The 20,403-nt window shown below is 48.1% G+C and overlaps 1 protein-coding gene across 1 annotated transcript; it reads left to right on the top strand.

Moving 5' to 3' along the window:
- The first annotated feature begins 9,766 nt into the window (after positions 1–9,766).
- ALKBH7 (alkB homolog 7) lies at positions 9,767–19,661 on the top strand. The gene is made up of 4 exons (XM_075343144.1): positions 9,767–10,074; positions 11,196–11,369; positions 11,440–11,564; positions 19,126–19,661. Exons 1-4 carry the CDS (start codon positions 9,787–9,789, stop codon positions 19,247–19,249), a joined length of 711 nt encoding a protein of 236 aa, XP_075199259.1. The 5' UTR covers positions 9,767–9,786; the 3' UTR covers positions 19,250–19,661.
- The last annotated feature ends 742 nt before the right edge of the window (positions 19,662–20,403 follow it).

Raw genomic sequence — 20,403 nt, 5'->3', positions numbered from 1 at the left:
TGATCCTCTTATTACCCCTGTAACCTCTTATTACAGTAACCCCCCTCTATGGCTTGTTGGCGGTTACCTGGCACCTCGGTCACCCGCTATACCACACATACAGCACGGTTATATACAGCAGCCAGCACATTAGCTATTGTGAGCGGACTCTATACGGTAAACACCATCCAGCTATAATATTTCCATATACAAATACACTAATGCAAATGACAAGCAAAGTGAGGACAAGTCATTTCCATAGCGTCAGTGAGGCCATCGGTGCACTATAGCGTCTAGGAGTATTCACACTTTGGGGTCACGGTGGGTTTTGCCAGTTTTTGGGGGGAAAAAAATAACGCAGCAATGACTGAATAGATCATTAATACTAGGAACAATATGACAAACCTCAAAATAATACAGAATATGCTGAAGCGCGGCCGGGGGCCAAACTGACACCCGACTTATTAAAAGGCTCATGCCCAGGAGGGAGTCCAGGATGGCACCTGAAGGGTGAATCAAAATGGCGTGACACTAGTGATATGTAACCCCCAGTGAGTATGCCCATTGGAGACAGCACCCCTTACCAGTGTCTGTTGATTGTCAGCTCTTGGGACAAGGTGCAGCTACAGTGAAGTATTAGATTTGTCCATATAACACTCTTGATTTCTCACCAGTGGGAGAGAGAGAGAAAAAAAAATGGCCACAATAGCCATGGTGATATTAACAACTCCCTCAATTGCCCACTGGGGATCAGCTGAAAACTATTAACTCCTGCCCTGCTGGTGAGAAATCAGGTGTGATGGTAATCCGACATCCAGGAGACGGACCTGACAATCAGTTTGGTCATTCCTATAATAATGTTATTATGGGGGCACTGTGGATGTCACTTATTATGGGACACTGTAGACATTGCTGTTATTATGGAGGCACTGTGGATATCGCTGTTATTATGGGGGCACTGTGGATATCGCTGTTATTATGGAGGCACTGTGGATATTGCTGTTATTATGGGGGCGCTGTGGATATCACTGTTATTATGGGGGCGCTGTGGATATCACTGTTATTATGGGGGCACTGTGGATATAGCTATTATTATGGGGGCACTGTGGATATCACTGTTATTATGAAGGCACTGTGGATGTCACTTATTATGGGACACTGTAGACATTGCTGTTATTATGGAGGCACTGTGGATATCGCTGTTATTATGGGGGCACTGTGGATATCACTGTTATTATGGAGGCACTGTGGATGTCACTTATTATGGGACACTGTAGACATTGCTGTTATTATGGAGGCACTGTGGATATCGCTGTTATTATGGGGGCACTGTGGATATCGCTGTTATTATGGAGGCACTGTGGATATTGCTGTTATTATGGGGGCGCTGTGGATATCACTGTTATTATGAAGGCACTGTGGATATTGCTGTTATTATGGGGGCGCTGTGGATATCACTGTTATTATGGAGGCACTGTGGATATTGCTGTTATTATGGGGGCACTGTGGATATCACTGTTATTATGGAGGCACTGTGGATATTGCTGTTATTATGGGGGCACTGTGGATATCACTGTTATTATGAAGGCACTGTGGCTAATGCTGTTATTATGGGGGCACTGTGGATATCGCTGTTATTATGGGGGCACTGTGGATATTGCTGTTATTATGGGGGCGCTGTGGATATCACTGTTATTATGGGGGCACTGTGGATATAGCTATTATTATGGGGGCACTGTGGATATCACTGTTATTATGAAGGCACTGTGGATATTGCTGTTATTATGGGGGCGCTGTGGATATCACTGTTATTATGGAGGCACTGTGGATATTGCTGTTATTATGGGGGCACTGTGGATATCACTGTTATTATGGAGGCACTGTGGATATTGCTGTTATTATGGGGGCACTGTGGATATCACTGTTATTATGAAGGCACTGTGGCTAATGCTGTTATTATGGGGGCACTGTGGATATAGCTGTTATTATGGGGGCACTGTGGATATAGCTATTATTATGGGGGCACTGTGGATATCACTGTTATTATGGGGGCGCTGTGGATGTCACTTATTATGGGACACTGTGGACATTGCTGTTATTATGGGGGCACTGTGGATATCGCTGTTATTATGGGGGCACTGTGGATATCACTGTTATTATGAAGGCACTGTGGATATAGCTGTTATTATGGGGGCACTGTGGATATAGCTGTTATTATGTGGGCACTGTGGATATAGCTGTTATTATGTGGGCACTGTGGATATAGCTGTTATTATGGGGGCACTGTGGATATAGCTGTTATTATGGGGGCACTGTGGATATCGCTGTTATTATGGGGGCATTGTGGATATAGCTGTTATTATGGGGGCACTGTGGATATAGCTATTATTATGGGGGCACTGTGGATATCACTGTTATTATGGGGGCGCTGTGGATGTCACTTATTATGGGACACTGTGGACATTGCTGTTATTATGGGGGCACTGTGGATATCGCTGTAATTATGGGGGCACTGTGGATGTCACTTATTATGGGACACTGTGGACATTGCTGTTATTATGGGGGCACTGTGGATATCGCTGTTATTATGGGGGCACTGTGGATATCGCTGTTATTATGGAGGCACTGTGGATATTGCTGTTATTATGGGGGCGCTGTGGATATCACTGTTATTATGGGGGCACTGTGGATATCACTGTTATTATGAAGGCACTGTGGCTAATGCTGTTATTATGGGGGCACTGTGGATATAGCTGTTATTATGGGGGCACTGTGGATATCGCTGTTATTATGTGGGCACTGTGGATATAGCTGTTATTATGGGGGCACTGTGGATATCGCTGTTATTATGTGGGCACTGTGGATATAGCTGTTATTATGGGGGCACTGTGGATATAGCTGTTATTATGGGGGCACTGTGGATATAGATGTTATTATGGGGGCACTGTGGATATCACTGTTATTATGGGGGCCCTGTGGATATAGCTGTTATTATGGGGGCACTGTGGATATAGCTGTTATTATGGGGGCACTGTGGATATCGCTGTTATTATGGGGGCATTGTGGATATAGCTGTTATTATGGGGGCACTGTGGATATAGCTATTATTATGGGGGCACTGTGGATATCACTGTTATTATGGGAGCGCTGTGGATGTCACTTATTATGGGACACTGTGGACATTGCTGTTATTATGGGGGCACTGTGGATATCGCTGTTATTATGGGGGCACTGTGGATGTCACTGTTATTATGGAGGCACTGTGGATATCGCTGTTATTATGGGGACACTGTGGATATCACTGTTATTATGAAGGCACTGTGGCTAATGCTGTTATTATGGGGGCACTGTGGATATCACTTATTATGGGGCACTGTGGAAATCGCTGTTATTATGGAGGCGCTGTGGATATCGCTGTTATTATGGAGGCACTGTGGATATAGCTGTTATTATGGGGGCACTGTGGATATCACTGTTATTATGGGGGCACTGTGGATATCGCTGTTATTATGGGGGCACTGTGGATATCGCTGTTATTATGGGGGCACTGTGGATATAGCTGTTATTATGGGGGCACTGTGGATATAGCTGTTATTATGGGGGCACTGTGGATATCGCTGTTATTATGGGGGCACTGTGGATATCGCTGTTATTATGGGGGCACTGTGAATGTCACTGTTATTATGGGGGCACTGTGGATATCGCTGTTATTATGGGGAGCACTGTGGATATCACTGTTATTATGGGGGCACTGTGGATATCGCTGTTATTATGGGGGCACTGTGGATATCGCTGTTATTATGGGGGCACTGTGGATATCGCTGTTATTATGGGGGCACTGTGGATGTCGCTGTTATTATGTGGGCACTGTGGATGTCGCTGTTATTATGGGGCACTGTGGATGTCGCTGTTATTATGGGGGCACTGTAGATATCGCTGTTATTATGGGGGCACTGTGGATGTCACTGTTATTATGGGGGCACTGTGGATATAGCTGTTATTATGGGGGCACTGTGGATGTCGCTGTTATTATGGGGCACTGTGGATGTCGCTGTTATTATGGGGGCACTGTAGATATCGCTGTTATTATGGGGGCACTGTGGATGTCACTGTTATTATGGGGGCACTGTGGATGTCACTGTTATTATGGAGGCACTGTGGATATCGCTGTTATTATGGGGAGCACTGTGGATATCACTGTTATTATGGGGGCACTGTGGATATCGCTGTTATTATGGGGGCACTGTGGATGTCACTGTTATTATGGGGGCACTGTGGATGTCGCTGTTATTATGGGGGCACTGTGGATGTCGCTGTTATTATGGGGGCACTGTGGATGTCACTGTTATTATGGGGGCACTGTGGATGTCACTGTTATTATGGGGGCACTGTGGATGTCACTGTTATTATGGGGGCACTGTGGATATTGCTGTTATTATGGGGGCACTGTGGATGTCACTGTAATTATGGGGGCACTGTGGATGTCACTGTTATTATCGGGGCACTGTGGATGTCACTGTTATTATGGGGGCACTGTGGATATAGCTATTATTATGGGGGCCCTGTGGATATTACTGTTATTATGGGGGCACTGTGGATGTCACTGTTATTATGTGGGCACTGTGGATATAGCTATTATTATGGGGGCCCTGTGGATATTACTGTTATTATGGGGGCACTGTGGATATCACTTATTATGGCGGCACTGTGGATATAGCTGTTATTATGGCGGCACTGTGGATATAGCTGTTATTATGGGGGCACTGTGGATATCATTGTTATTATGGGGGCACTGTGGATATAGCTGTTATTATGGGGGCACTGTGGATATCATTGTTATTATGGGGGCACTGTGGATATAGCTGTTATTATGGGGGCACTGTGGATATCGCTGTTATTATGGGGGCACTGTGGATATAGCTGTTATTATGGGGCACTGTGGATATAGCTGTTATTATGGGGGCACTGTGGATATCGCTGTTATTATGGGGACACTGTGGATATCACTGTTATTATGGGGGCACTGTGGATATCACTGTTATTATGGGGGCACTGTGGATATTACTGTTATTATGGGGGCACTGTGGATATCACTGTTATTATGGGAGCACTGTGGATGTCACTGTTATTATGGGGGCACTGTGGATATCACTGTTATTATGGGAGCACTGTGGATATCGCTGTTATTGTGGGGGCACTGTGGATATCACTGTTATTATGGGGGCACTGTGGATATTACTGTTATTATGGGGGCACTGTGGATATCACTGTTATTATGGGAGCACTGTGGATATCACTGTTATTATGGGAGCACTGTGGATATAGCTGTTATTATGGGGGCACTGTGGATATCACTGTTATTATGAAGGCACTGTGGATATCGCTGTTATTATGGGGGCACTGTGGATATAGCTGTTATTATGGGGGCACTGTGGATATCACTGTTATTATGGGGGCACTGTGGATATAGATGTTATTATGGGGGCACTGTGGATATCACTGTTATTATGGGGGCACTGTGGATATAGCTGTTATTATGGGGGCACTGTGGATATAGCTGTTATTATGGGGGCACTGTGGATATTGCTGTTATTATGGGGGCACTGTGGATGTCACTGTTATTATGTGGGCACTGTGGATATAGCTGTTATTATGGGGGCACTGTGGATATAGCTGTTATTATGGGGGCACTGTGGATATCACTGTTATTATGGGGGCACTGTGGATATAGCTGTTATTATGGGGGCACTGTGGATATCACTGTTATTATGGGGGCACTGTGGATATAGCTGTTATTATGGGGGCACTGTGGATATAGCTGTTATTATGGGGGCACTGTGGATAAAGCTGTTATTATGGGGGCACTGTGGATATCACTGTTATTATGGGGGCACTGTGGATATAGCGGTTATTATGGGGGCACTGTGGATATCACTGTTATTATGGGGGCACTGTGGATATTGCTGTTATTATGGGGGCACTGTGGATATCACTGTTATTATGGGGGCCCTGTGGATATCACTGTTATTATGGGGGCACTGTGGATATCACTGTTATTATGGGGGCACTGTGGATATAGCTGTTATTATGGGGGTTCCTGTGGATATATTGCTATTATGGGGGCCCTGTGGATATAGCTGTTATTATGGGGGCACTGTGGATAAAGCTGTTATTATGGGGGCACTGTGGATATAGCTGTTATTATGGGGACACTGTGGATATAGCTGTTATTATGGGGGCACTGTGGATATAGCTGTTATTATGGGGGCACTGTGGATAAAGCTGTTATTATGGGGGCACTGTGGATATAGCTGTTATTATGGGGGCACTGTGGATATCGCTGTTATTATGGGGGCATTGTGGATATAGCTGTTCTTATGGGGCACTGTGGATATAGCTGTTATTATGGGGGCACTGTGGATATAGCTGTTATTATGGGGGCATTGTGGATATAGCTGTTATTATGGGGCACTGTGGATATTGCTGTTATTATGGGGGCCCTGTGGATATTGCTGTTATTATGGGGGCCCTGTGGATATTGCTGTTATTATGGGGGCACTGTGGATATCACTGTTATTATGGGGGCACTGTGGATATCACTGTTATTATGGGGGCACTGTGGATATAGCTGTTATTATGGGGGCACTGTGGATAAAGCTGTTATTATGGGGGCACTGTGGATATAGCTGTTATTATGGGGGCACTGTGGATAAAGCTGTTATTATGGGGGCACTGTGGATATAGCTGTTATTATGGGGGCACTGTGGATATCGCTGTTATTATGGGGGCACTGTGGATATCACTGTTATTATGGGGCACTGTGGATATAGCTGTTATTATGGGGGCACTGTGGATATAGCTATTATGGGGGCACTGTGGATAAAGCTGTTATTATGGGGGCATTGTGGATATAGCTGTTATTATGGGGCACTGTGGATATCGCTGTTATTATGGGGGCATTGTGGATATAGCTGTTATTATGGGGCACTGTGGATATAGCTGTTATTATGGGGGCACTGTGGATATAGCTGTTATTATGGGGGCATTGTGGATATAGCTGTTATTATGGGGCACTGTGGATATTGCTGTTATTATGGGGGCCCTGTGGATATTGCTGTTATTATGGGGGCCCTGTGGATATTGGTGTTATTATGGGGGCACTGTGGATATCACTGTTATTATGGGGGCCCTGTGGATATCACTGTTATTATGGGGGCACTGTGGATATCACTGTTATTATGGGGGCACTGTGGATATAGCTGTTATTATGGGGGTTCCTGTGGATATATTGCTATTATGGGGGCCCTGTGGATATAGCTGTTATTATGGGGGCACTGTGGATATCACTGTTATTATGGGGGCACTGTGGATATAGCTGTTATTATGGGGGCACTGTGGATATAGCTGTTATTATGGGGACACTGTGGATATAGCTGTTATTATGGGGGCACTGTGGATATAGCTGTTATTATGGGGGCACTGTGGATAAAGCTGTTATTATGGGGGCACTGTGGATATAGCTGTTATTATGGGGGCACTGTGGATATCGCTGTTATTATGGGGGCACTGTGGATATCACTGTTATTATGGGGGCACTGTGGATATCACTGTTATTATGGGGCACTGTGGATATAGCTGTTATTATGGGGGCACTGTGGATATAGCTATTATGGGGGCACTGTGGATAAAGCTGTTTTTATGGGGGCACTGTGGATATAGCTGTTATTATGGGGGCACTGTGGATATAGCTGTTATTATGGGGGCACTGTGGATATAGCTGTTATTATGGGGGCACTGTGGATATAGCTGTTATTATGGGGGCACTGTGGATATCACTGTTATTATGGGGGCACTGTGGATATAGCTGTTATTATGGGGCACTGTGGATATAGCTGTTATTATGGGGGCACTGTGGATATAGCTGTTATTATGGGGGCACTGTGGATATAGCTGTTATTATGGGGGCACTGTGGATATAGCTGTTATTATGGGGTCCTGTGGATAAAGCTGTTATTATGGGGGCACTGTGGATATAGCTGTTATTATGGGGGCACTGTGGATAAAGCTGTTATTATGGGGGCACTGTGGATATAGCTGTTATTATGGAGGCACTATGGATATAGCTGTTATTATGGAGGCACTGTGAATATTGCTGTTATTATGGAGGCACTGTGGATATAGCTGTTATTATGGGGGCACTGTGGATATAGCTGTTATTATGGGGGCACTGTGGATATAGCTGTTATTATGGGGGCACTGTGGATATAGCTGTTATTATGGGGGTTCCTGTGGATATACCTGTTATTATGGGGGCCCTGTGGATATACCTGTTATTATGGGGGCACTGTGGATATCACTGTTATTATGGGGGCACTGTGGATATAGCTGTTATTATGGGGCACTGTGGATATCGCTGTTATTATGGGGGCACTGTGGATATAGCTGTTATTATGGGGGCACTGTGGATATAGCTGTTATTATGGGGGCACTGTGGATATAGCTGTTATTATGGGGGCACTGTGGATATCGCTGTTATTATGGGGGCACTGTGGATATCGCTGTTATTATGGGGGCACTGTGGATATAGCTGTTATTATGGGGGCACTGTGGATATCGCTGTTATTATGGGGGCACTGTGGATATAGCTGTTATTATGGGGGCACTGTGGATATCGCTGTTATTATGGGGGCACTGTGGATATCGCTGTTATTATGGGGGCACTGTGGATATCGCTGTTATTATGGGGGCACTGTGGATATAGCTGTTATTTTGGGGGCACTGTGGATAAAGCTGTTATTATGGGGGCACTGTGGATAAAGCTGTTATTATGGGGGCACTGTGGATATAGCTGTTATTATGGGGGCACTGTGGATATCGCTGTTATTATGGGGGCACTGTGGATATCGCTGTTATTATGGGGGCACTGTGGATATCGCTGTTATTATGGGGGCACTGTGGATATAGCTGTTATTATGGGGGCACTGTGGATATAGCTGTTATTATGGGGGCACTGTGGATATCGCTGTTATTATGGAGGCACTGTGGATATAGCTGTTATTATGGGGGCACTGTGGATAAAGCTGTTATTATGGGGGCACTGTGGATATAGCTGTTATTATGGGGGCACTGTGGATAAAGCTGTTATTATGGGGGCACTGTGGATAAAGCTGTTATTATGGGGGCATTGTGGATATAGCTGTTATTATGGGGGCACTGTGGATATAGCTGTTATTATGGGGGCACTGTGGATAAAGCTGTTATTATGGGGGCATTGTGGATATAGCTGTTATTATGGGGGCACTGTGGATATAGCTGTTATTATGGGGGCACTGTGGATATAGCTGTTATTATGGGGGCACTGTGGATATAGCTGTTATTATGGGGGCACTGTGGATATAGCTGTTATTATGGGGGCACTGTGGATATAGCTGTTATTATGGGGGCACTGTGGATGTCACTGTTATTAACAGACTGCTGTTTGGGTGATGGTTTTTGAGATGTTTACACTCATTTGGGATTGGTATACAGGAATATCACTGGTCTCTATCTATGAGAATAGTAATAGTCGACGCAATGAGCATTATTTCTATATAGAGAACTGTGAGGGATATAAAAGTGTATTGAGTACTACAAGTCCCAGAAGCTATGAACAGGTTACAGTTTGGAGAGGAAATGTGATAAAACCGGCAACCAATCAGGTAACGCCTATTATTTTCCAAAGGTCCGTGCTGCAGTAAGAGCTGAAATCTGATTGGCTACTTTTGGCGCGTCTCTCTGTCCTCCCAGAATGCACTCTGCGGTCGCAACATGGCGGCGCCCAGAGCTCGCTGTTGCCTTGGTAACTTGCGGCTGCGGTTCCTCGGTGTGAATAGGCCGCGGGTTGCTGTAGTAACATTAGGACCCCGGTGCCGGTCCCATCATGCGGCTCTGCCGGATAACCAGGTGATTCCGTCCTCGGCTGCTGTTCTGTCAACGCTGACTCCGGGCCTCACCCTGCAGCCCGACTTCATTACCGGCGAGGAGGAGGCCGCACTGTGCCGGGAGCTGGAGCCGGTACTGAGGAAGAAGCGCTACGAGAGCGGCCATTGGGATGACGTGAGTGCTGCTTTCTCTGTGCGACATATCCTTCAATCTGTCTCTCCTATATTCCTGACCTCTGTCATTCGCCCTCTCGTGTGAATAATGGCGGATAGTTCCTGTAAATGCCGGCACTGTTGTAGTTTACCTGTTGCCGTTCATGATATATTAACACTTTTTTCTTTTGTCAACAGCTCGTTGCCTAGGAGACCGACCACCGCACCTTTTGTAGCTTGTAAGTGCTGCACCTGTTCCTCTGTTTGGGAGCTGTGGTCGGTTTCCAAGGCAACGATCTGCAAACAAACAAAATATATTAATATCTCAAGAACAGCTCCAAATTTTAATAAGCAGCAAATGTCAATTTTTTTTCTGATTTTTCATCTGATTATACGCATTTATGAAGATAGGAATAATGTATTTACAACTAGGTGGACTGTCCTATTATGCCTACAGAGGGGTCAGGTTACAGCGGCCTGCTGAGGGATCGGGTTACAGCGGCCTGCTGAGGGGTCTGGTTACAGCGGCCTGCTGAGGGGTCTGATTACAGCGGCCTGCTGAGGGGTCTGATTACAGCGGCCTGCTGAGGGGTCTGATTACAGCGGCCTGCTGAGGGGTCTGATTACAGCGGCCTGCTGAGGGGTCTGGTTACAGCGGCCTGCTGAGGGGTCTGGTTACAGCGGCCTGCTGAGGGATCGGGTTACAGCGGCCTGCTGAGGGATCGGGTTACAGCGGCCTGCTGAGGGGTCTGGTTACAGCGGCCTGCTGAAGGATCTGATTACAGCGGCCTGGTGAGGGATCTGGTTACAGCGGCCTGCTGAAGGATCTGGTTACAGCGGCCTGGTTAGGGATCTGGTTACAGCGGCCTGCTGAGGGATCTGGTTACAGCGGCCTGCTGAGGGATCGGGTTACAGCGGCCTGCTGAGGGATTGGGTTACAGCGGCCTGCTGAGGTGTATGGGGAGGAAGGTAAGTGTTGTCTTTCTCCTCCCTAGTGTTGGATTCACATGTGCACTCCTCAGTACTTCTGTAACATTGTCCAATTTTACCCCCCACAGTGGGGACGCCTGCCCCCCATATACACCAGATGGTGGCCTGGCTGAGCTTTACTTTACCCTAGTTCTTTTTTTGTTTTCTCTGCAGGCGATCCATGGCTTCCGGGAGGTTGAGCGCCTGCACTGGTCCCCAGACTCCTCCGCCATCATACAGAGGGTGAGAGACAAAGCTTTTCCGCCCGGAGAGAACCAGCTGTCCCTCGTCCATGTCTTAGACCTTCAGAAAGATGGATACATCAAACCGCACGTGGACAGTGTGAAGGTGAGGCAGCCTGGGCCTGCCGGGGTGTGGGGTCTCTGATACAAAGCTAATGTCGCTTCTCCCTTACCAGTTCTGTGGTAGCACCATTGCCGGGATCTGCTTGCTGTCCGGCAGCGTCATGCGGCTGGTGTCTGTGGAGAACGGAGAGGAGCGAGCGGATGTATTGCTGCCCAGACGCTGCCTGTATATAATGAGGTCAGTAGTCCATGCTTCATGCCTGTGCGCTCCACCGCGGGGATTACTTCACCCATATCTGGCTGTATTACAAGGACCCGGCAGATCATTAGCAGGTTATGTTAAACACGGAACCCACTGATATCAGCCGACTATACAAAGTATATGGGGTGTCCTGACTTTACTTTAATGACACATGTTGAAGGTAGAGAAGGAGTGGACATGTTAGATTTCAACATGCCTGATTCTTTGTTTTCATAAGTGAAAACCAGAGGTGTCTTTTTTACTTTTTCTTTCTTTCTTTTTCTTTCTTTCCTGCCCCATTTTTGTCTTTTTTTTTCCTCTCTTCTTCTCTCCCTTTTTTTTTTTTTTTCTTTTTCCTTTTTTCACTTTTTCCTCTTTTTTTCTCTTTTTTTCTCTCCCCTTTTTCTCTCCTTTTGTCTCTTCCTTTTGTCTCTTCCTTTTGTCTCTTCCTTTTGTCTCTTCCTTTTGTCTCTTCCTTTTGTCTCTTCCTTTTTTCTCTTTTTTTTTTTTCCTCCCTTTCCTCCCTTTCCTCCCTTTCCTCCCTTTCCTCCCTTTCCTCCCTTTCCTCCCTTTCCTCCCTTTCCTCCCTTTCCCTCTCTTTTCTTTGTCGCTCCATTGGGAGACCCAGACAATTGGGTGTATAGGCTATGCCTCCGGAGGCCGCACAAAGTATTACACTAAAAGTGTAAAGCCCCTCCCCTTCTGCCTATACACCCCCCGTGCTCCCACGGGCTCCTCAGTTTTTTGCTTTGTGCGAAGGAGGCAGACATGCACGCATAAGCTCCACAGCTTAGTCAGCAGCAGCTGCTGACTATGTCGGATGGAAGAAAATGGGCCCTTAACAGGGCCCCCAGCATGCTCCCTTCTCACCCCACTCTTGTCGGCGGTGTTGTTAAGGTTGAGGTATTCATTGTGGGTACGGAGGCTGGAGTCCACATGCTGTTTTCCTTCCCCATCCCCCTTAGGGCTCTGGGTGAAGTGGGATCCTAATCGGTCTCAAGGCACTGAGACCGTGCTCCATCCACAGCTCCTGAGGACTCTGCTGGATAGGAGCCGAGTATCGTTCAGGGACATGGCCCTGCTACTTTGAGGTACTCTGTGTCCCCGTGGGGACCGCGCACAGCAACACTCCAGCATTGCTGGGTGTGCTAGTGCACCGGGGACCGCGGCGCTGACCGCGTTTGTGCCATTACACACTTCAGCGTCGCTGAGTGTGTTAGTGTATGGGGACTACCGCGCTGACCGCCGCTACCATTGTTATTACTGTGGCGCGGCTGGGACTGTTAGTGCGCCGGGGACTTCCGCGCCGACCGCGCTTATACGGCGGCCGCGCTTATAACTCGAGTCCCCGGCTTTTGCGGCCTAGTCTCTTTTTCTTCCCGCCCCCAGGCCTGCCAGTCAGGGGAAGGGCGGGACGCTGTGCAGGACGGCAGCACTGAGGGCTGGAGCATGCTTTGCATACTCCACTCCCCTCACTGTGCACAGTGGGGCACCAGTTCCCGCACTTTCTGGGTCACGCCCACGGCTCCCTCCTCTCCTCAGGACGCCGGCAGCCATTCCTGTCAGCTACTCTGACGCTGCAGAGGGGGGACAAGCTCTGGGAGACCCAGGCAGGGATTCTGGTGGCCACACAACCGCTTTAAGCGGCCGGTAAGCAGCACCTGAGGTGCTGGCCCCACTTGTGCAGAAGTGTAATTATAGGTTATATGTTTATAGGCTATTCTTTACACTGTATGGTGCACGGTTTAGTTCTGGCTATATACCCTATTGTGTTGCTCAGGGGAGACAACAGCATGGCGCCCACAAGAAGCAGGGGTGCCAAAACACAGGCTTACTATGCTGCCTGCGCCGCATGTACGACCTCGCTACCGGCAGGTTCCACTGACCCTCATTGTGTGCACTGCTCGGCCCCTGTGGCACTTACTCAGCCGGAGCCTCTGCTAAGGGGGGCCCAGGGGGAACCACCAGCTAACACTGTCCAGGTGACAGGGACGGAGTTTACAGTTTTTACTGAAAGACTTTCTGAGACTATGGCTAAGATTCTAGAAGCTTTGCAGTCCAGACCGGTATCTCAGACCATGGGCACTGTGGAATCATTGCCCCCTGGTTCCCCTCAGTTGGGACAACAATGTTCCCCCGGGGTGTCTCATAGATCCCGGGGTGAGGTCTCTGACACGGACCGCAGCCCCAGACCGCCTAAGCGAGCTCGCTGGGAAATCCCCTCGACCTCATCACATTGTTCAGGGTCTCAGAGGGATGACTCTCTGTATGATGACCCGGAGGTAGCTGATCAGGATTCTGATCCTGAGGCCGCTCTCAACCTTGATACTCCTGATGGTGACGCCATAGTGAATGATCTTATCGCGTCCATAAATCAAATGTTGGATATTTCTCCCTCGGCTCCTCCAGTGGAGGAGTCAGCCTCTCAGCAGGAGAAATTCCGTTTCAGGTTCCCCAAGCGTACAACGAGTATGTTTCTGGACCACTCCGACTTCAGAGAAGCAGTCCAGAAACACCGAGTTTGTCCAGATAAGCGTTTTTCCAAGCGCCTTAAGGATACACGTTATCCCTTCCCCCCTGACGTGGTCAAGGGCTGGACTCAGTGTCCCAAGGTGGATCCTCCAATCTCCAGACTGGCGGCTAGATCCATAGTTGCAGTGGAAGATGGAGCTTCGCTCAAAGATGCCACTGACAGACAGATGGAGCTCTGGTTGAAATCCATCTATGAAGCTATCGGCGCGTCTTTTGCTCCAGCATTCGCAGCCGTATGGGCACTCCAAGCTATTTCAGCGGGTCAGGCGCAAATTGACGCACTCACACGTACGTCTGCGCCGCAAGTGGCGTCCATAACCTCTCTAACGTCGGCATTTGCGTCCTACGCTATTAATGCTGTCCTGGACTCTGCGAGCCGTACGGCGGTTGCAGCCGACAATTCGGTGGCAATATGCAGGGCCTTGTGGCTACGGGAATGGAAGGCAGATTCGGCTTCCAAAAAGTGCTTAACCGGTTTGCCAATTTCTGGCGACCGTTTGTTTGGCGAGCGTTTGGATGAAATCATCAAACAATCCAAGGGAAAGGAAACATCCTTACCCCAGGCCAAACCAAAATTACCCCAACAGAGGAGGGGACAGTCGAGGTTTCGGTCCTTTCGGGGTGCGGGCAGGTCCCAATTCTCCTCGTCCAAAAGGCCTCAGAAGGATCAGAGGAACTCCGATCCATGGCGGTCTAAGTCACGCCCTAAAAAGACCGCCGGAGGTGCCGCTACCAAGGCGGCTTCCTCATGACTTACGGCCTCCTCACATCGCATCCTCGGTCGGTGGCAGGCTCTCCCGCTTTTCCGACACCTGGCTGCCACAGGTAAAAGACCGTTGGGTGAGAGACATTCTGTCTCACGGTTACAGGATAGAGTTCAACTCTCGTCCTCCGACTCGATTTTTCAGAACATCTCCGCCTCCCGAGCGAGCCGATGCTCTTCTGCAGGCGCTGGGCACTCTGAAGGCAGAAGGAGTGGTGGTCCCTGTTCCTCTTCAGCAACAGGGTCACGGTTTTTACTCCAACTTGTTTGTGGTTCCAAAGAAGGACGGGTCTTTCCGTCCTGTCCTGGACCTAAAACTGCTCAACAAACACGTAAAGACCAGGCGGTTCCGGATGGAATCCCTCCGCTCCGTCATCGCCTCAATATCCCAAGGAGATTTCCTTGCATCGATCGATATCAAAGATGCTTATCTCCACGTACCGATTGCTCCAGAGCATCAGCGCTTCCTGCGCTTCGCCATAGGAGACGAACACCTTCAGTTCGTGGCACTGCCGTTCGGCCTGGCGACAGCCCCACGGGTTTTCACCAAGGTCATGGCTGCAGTAGTTGCGGTCCTCCACTCTCAGGGTCACTCGGTGATCCCTTACTTAGACGACCTGCTGGTCAAGGCTCCCTCTCAAGTGGCATGCCAGCACAGCCTCACCGCTACTCTGGAGACTCTCCAGAGTTTCGGGTGGATCATCAATTTTCCAAAGTCAAATCTGACACCGGCCCAATCGCTGACATATCTTGGCATGGAGTTTCATACCCTCTCAGCGATAGTGAAGCTTCCGCTGAACAAGCAGCGTTCACTACAGACGGGGGTGCAATCTCTCCTTCAAGGTCAGTCACACCCCTTGAGGCGCCTCATGCACTTCCTGGGGAAGATGGTGGCAGCAATGGAGGCAGTTCCTTTCGCGCAGTTTCACCTGCGTCCTCTTCAATGGGACATCCTACGCAAATGGGACAGGAAGCCGACGTCCCTCGACAGGAACGTCTCCCTCTCTCAGGCAACCAAAGCTTCCCTTCGGTGGTGGCTTCTTCCCACTTCATTATCGAAGGGGAAATCCTTCCTACCCCCATCCTGGGCGGTGGTCACGACGGACGCGAGTCTGTCAGGGTGGGGAGCAGTCTTTCTCCACCACAGGGCTCAGGGTACGTGGACCCAGCAAGAGTCCTCACTTCAGATCAATGTTCTGGAGATCAGGGCAGTGTACCTTGCCCTGAAAGCGTTTCAGCAGTGGCTGGAAGGCAAGCAGATCCGAATCCAGTCGGACAACTCCACAGCGGTGGCTTACATCAACCACCAAGGAGGAACACGCAGTCGGCAAGCCTTCCAGGAAGTCCGGCGGATTTTGATGTGGGTGGAAGCCACGGCCTCCACCATCTCCGCAGTTCACATCCCAGGCGTGGAAAACTGGGAAGCAGATTTTCTCAGTCGCCAGGGCAAGGACGCAGGGGAATGGTCCCTTCACCCGGACGTGTTTCAGGAGATCTGTCGCCGCTGGGGGATGCCGGACGTCGACCTAATGGCGTCCCGGCACAACAACAAGGTCACGGCATTCATGGCACGTTCTCACGATCACAGAGCTCTGGCGGCAGACGCCTTAGTTCAAGATTGGTCGCAGTTTCAACTCCCTTATGTGTTTCCTCCGCTGGCACTGTTGCCCAGAGTGTTACGCAAGATCAGGGCCGACTGCCGCCGCGCCATCCTCGTCGCTCCAGACTGGCCGAGGAGGTCGTGGTACCCGGATCTGTGGCATCTCACGGTCGGCCAACCGTGGGCACTACCAGACCAACCAGACTTGCTGTCTCAAGGGCCGTTTTTCCATCTGAATTCTGCGGCCCTCAACCTGACTGTGTGGCCATTGAGTCCTGGATCCTAGCGTCTTCAGGGTTATCCCAAGAGGTCATTGCCACGATGAGACAGGCTAGGAAACCAACGTCCGCCAAGATCTACCACAGGACGTGGAAAATATTCCTGTCGTGGTGCTCTGCTCAGGGTTTTTCTCCCTGGCCATTTGGCTTGCCCAATTTCCTGTCCTTTCTTCAGTCCGAATTGGAAAAGGGTTTGTCACTCGGCTCCCTTAAGGGACAAGTCTCTGCGCTCTCTGTGTTTTTTCAGAAGCGCCTAGCCAGACTTCCACAGGTACTCACGTTCCTGCAGGGGGTCTGTCACATCGTTCCTCCTTACAAACGTCCGTTAGAACCCTGGGATCTGAACAGGGTGCTGACGGTTCTTCAGAAGCCACCATTCGAGCCAATGAGGGATATTTCTCTCTCACGCCTTTCGCAGAAAGTGGTTTTCCTAGTAGCAGTCACTTCACTTCGGAGAGTGTCTGAGCTAGCAGCTCTGTCATGCAAAGCCCCCTTCCTGGTGTTTCACCAGGACAAGGTGGTTCTGCGTCCGGTTCCGGAATTTCTCCCTAAGGTGGTATCCCCCTTTCATCTCAATCAGGATATCTCCTTACCCTCTTTTTGTCCTCATCCAGTTCACCAATATGAAAAGGATTTGCACTTGTTAGATCTGGTGAGAGCACTCAGACTCTACATTTCTCGTACGGCGCCCCTGCGCCGCTCGGATGCACTCTTTGTCCTTGTCGCTGGCCAGCGTAAAGGGTCACAGGCTTCCAAATCAACCCTGGCTCGTTGGATCAAGGAACCAATTCTCGAAGCTTACCGTTCTGCTGGGCTTCCGGTTCCCTCAGGGCTGAAGGCCCATTCTACCAGAGCCGTGGGAGCGTCCTGGGCTTTGAGGCACCAGGCTACGGCTCAGCAGGTGTGTCAGGCGGCTACCTGGTCGAGCCTGCACACTTTCACGAAACACTATCAGGTGCATACCTATGCTTCGGCAGATGCCAGCCTAGGTAGGCGAGTCCTTCAGGCGGCGGTTGCCCACCTGTAGGACGGAGCCGTTACGGCTCTATTATGAGGTATTATTTACCCACCCAGGGACTGCTTTTGGACGTCCCAATTGTCTGGGTCTCCCAATGGAGCGACAAAGAAGAAGGGAATTTTGTTTACTTATCTAGCTCCAATTGGGAGACCCAGCACCCGCCCCTGTTTTTTTGTGTACACATGTTGTTCATGTTCAATGGTTTCAGTTCTCCGATATTCCTTCGGATTGAATTTACTTTAAACCAGTTTATAATTTTTTTCCTCCTTCTTGCTTTTGCACCAAAACTGAGGAGCCCGTGGGAGCACGGGGGGTGTATAGGCAGAAGGGGAGGGGCTTTACACTTTTAAGTGTAATACTTTGTGCGGCCTCCGGAGGCATAGCCTATACACCCAATTGTCTGGGTCTCCCAATTGGAGCTAGAAGAAAAGGAATTTACGGTAAGTAAACAAAATTCCCTTCTTCTCTTTTTGTTTCTCCCTCTCTTTTTCTTTCTCTCTCTCTTCTCCTTTCCATCTCTCTTCTCTCTATCTTTTTTTTTTCTCTCTTGATCTTCTTTTTTTTTCTCTCTCTTTCTGTCTCTCTTTCTCTCTCTCTTTCTGTCTGTGTGTCTCTCTTTCTGTCTCTTTCTGTCTGTGTGTGTGTCTCTCTCTCTCTTTCTGTCTCTCTTTCTGTCTCTCTCTCTTTCTCTCTCACTTTCTGTCTGTGTGTGTCTCTCTCTCTCTCTCTTTCTGTCTCTCTTTCTGTCTGTGTGTGTCTCTCTCTCTCTTTCTGTCTCTCTCTGTCTCTCTTTCTGTCTCTCTCTCTCTCTTTCTCTCTCTCTTTCTGTCTGTGTGTCTCTCTCTCTCTTTCTGTCTGTGTCTCTCTCTCTCTTTCTGTCTCTCTTTCTGTCTGTGTCTCTCTCTCTCTTTCTGTCTTTCTTTCTGTCTGTGTCTCTCTCTCTCTTTCTGTCTCTCTTTCTGTCTCTCTTTCTGTCTCTCTTTCTGTCTCTCTTTCTGTCTCCCTTATAGATTACCATTAGTGCCAAGCCCGATATCCACTTCAATGCGAACCTCATAGTGACTAGGCCTTGAGCGTCGTCACCACTTTGCGGGTGGCCAGTAATCGCAGGATATGGGCATTTGAGGTCTGGCCGGTGAGGTTTGCCCTGCCCCCATGGAGTGCTGGAGTAGACACCGGATCAGCGCTTTGCTTATCTCTACCTGCAATTGTAGTAGTGCCAGCGGGTGGAGGGGGACACACTTTATCTGCTTATTTTCAAAATATATGAGAGCCATCCATCCATCTTTCCCATTATGTTACTTGATATATTTTTGTTGTATCATTCTTCTTGGACGTTTCTCACGTTTTGTTGCTTTCCATCTTAGCGGTGTCGCTCGCTACAAGTTTACCCATGAAATTCTTCGCGGTGAGGAGTCCTTCTTCAGTGGCGTGCCTGTGCCCCGGGAACGCCGTATATCAGTCATCTGCAGAAATCTCCCTGTGAGCTGACGCGGTCTCGTAGTAGGACTCTTGTACCGGTTATGATGCTTTGCTGCAGCTTTTACCCCTGTCCTAATGATCAGGTGAATTCAATGGCAAGAGATGATTTTTTTCCTTTTGTTGATACAATTATAAGAGGTAATTAAGGTGTCAGTTATGGTGATGAAATCCTGAATATAATTCTGTGTATGCCACCTAGTGGAGAGGTAATACGGGGGGAGGATCGGATTATGTAGGATTATTACCTCCCACAATTTTTCCCCATCTTTGTACACGGCGCTCCGAACAATCCTCCTCCTAAATGACATCCATCTTTGGTGGCGATAAAGACAATGAAGATCTGTTTAATTTATTTTATCAATGACATTTTATTTGTCTCAAATCTACAATGGAATAAATAAATAAGTTATTTGTACATAAATAGTTGTTGTTTTTTTTTAATTTTAATCTTCCTGGCTGCAAAAAGCAAGACTACTTATATAAGAAAATATGAGGGGAGGTACATAGCAACGTCCCCACCCAACATTCATCAACAGGTCCGCGGGAAGGTGAGGTGTACAGGGGCCTTTATTTCAAGGGAATGTGTCATTAAATAAAAAAAATAATAAATGAAATGTGGTGTAAATCACAATTAGTTTCTTCATTAAAAGTTTTCCTTATTACAAAGATAAAAAAAAATGAAGAATCTTACAATTTTCACTTTTGTCACGAAACCTAAGATTAGACTCATTTGCTGTTTTTTTTCAGCAGCCACATGGAGATAAGCCTGCAATAAATTGCCTCGGGCTGATGGATTTATACAGACGATTGCAATAGGGAAGGTGAGCTGTGATCCGTGGATCCTGTGTTATCTACTGTATATAAAGGGGTTATTTGACATTGTAATCCTGTCTGTGATGATAATGAAAGTGCTGAAAAGTGATGCAGGCAAAACAGTCAAGTATACGTCTATTAGGCTTGGTGACCTGTGTGAAAATTGCAAGATTTTTTTTTAATTTTATAGAGATTATCATCTGGAAAATAAATACAAAATTATTGTTAAAAAAAAAAAAAATGTTTTTAAAAAATACATATAAAGCGGTCATCTGGGCATATAAAATTGATGATCTATCCACAGGATAGGTCATAATATAAGAGCACGGTGGCTCATTGGTTAGCACTGC

The sequence above is a fragment of the Anomaloglossus baeobatrachus genome, chromosome 4 (assembly GCF_048569485.1).
Source record: "Anomaloglossus baeobatrachus isolate aAnoBae1 chromosome 4, aAnoBae1.hap1, whole genome shotgun sequence".
NCBI lineage: Eukaryota > Metazoa > Chordata > Amphibia > Anura > Aromobatidae > Anomaloglossus > Anomaloglossus baeobatrachus.
This window is presented reverse-complemented; position numbering and strand designations above follow the sequence as displayed.

Coding starts and splice junctions, on each gene's coding strand:
- ALKBH7 (XM_075343144.1), top strand. CDS start 9,787: ATGGCGGCGCCCAGAGCTCGCTGTTGCCTTGGTAACTTGCGGCTGCGG. Junction 11,370..11,439: donor CGCACGTGGACAGTGTGAAG/GTGAGGCAGCCT, acceptor CTCCCTTACCAG/TTCTGTGGTAGCACCATTGC. Junction 11,565..19,125: donor CGCTGCCTGTATATAATGAG/GTCAGTAGTCCA, acceptor TTTCCATCTTAG/CGGTGTCGCTCGCTACAAGT.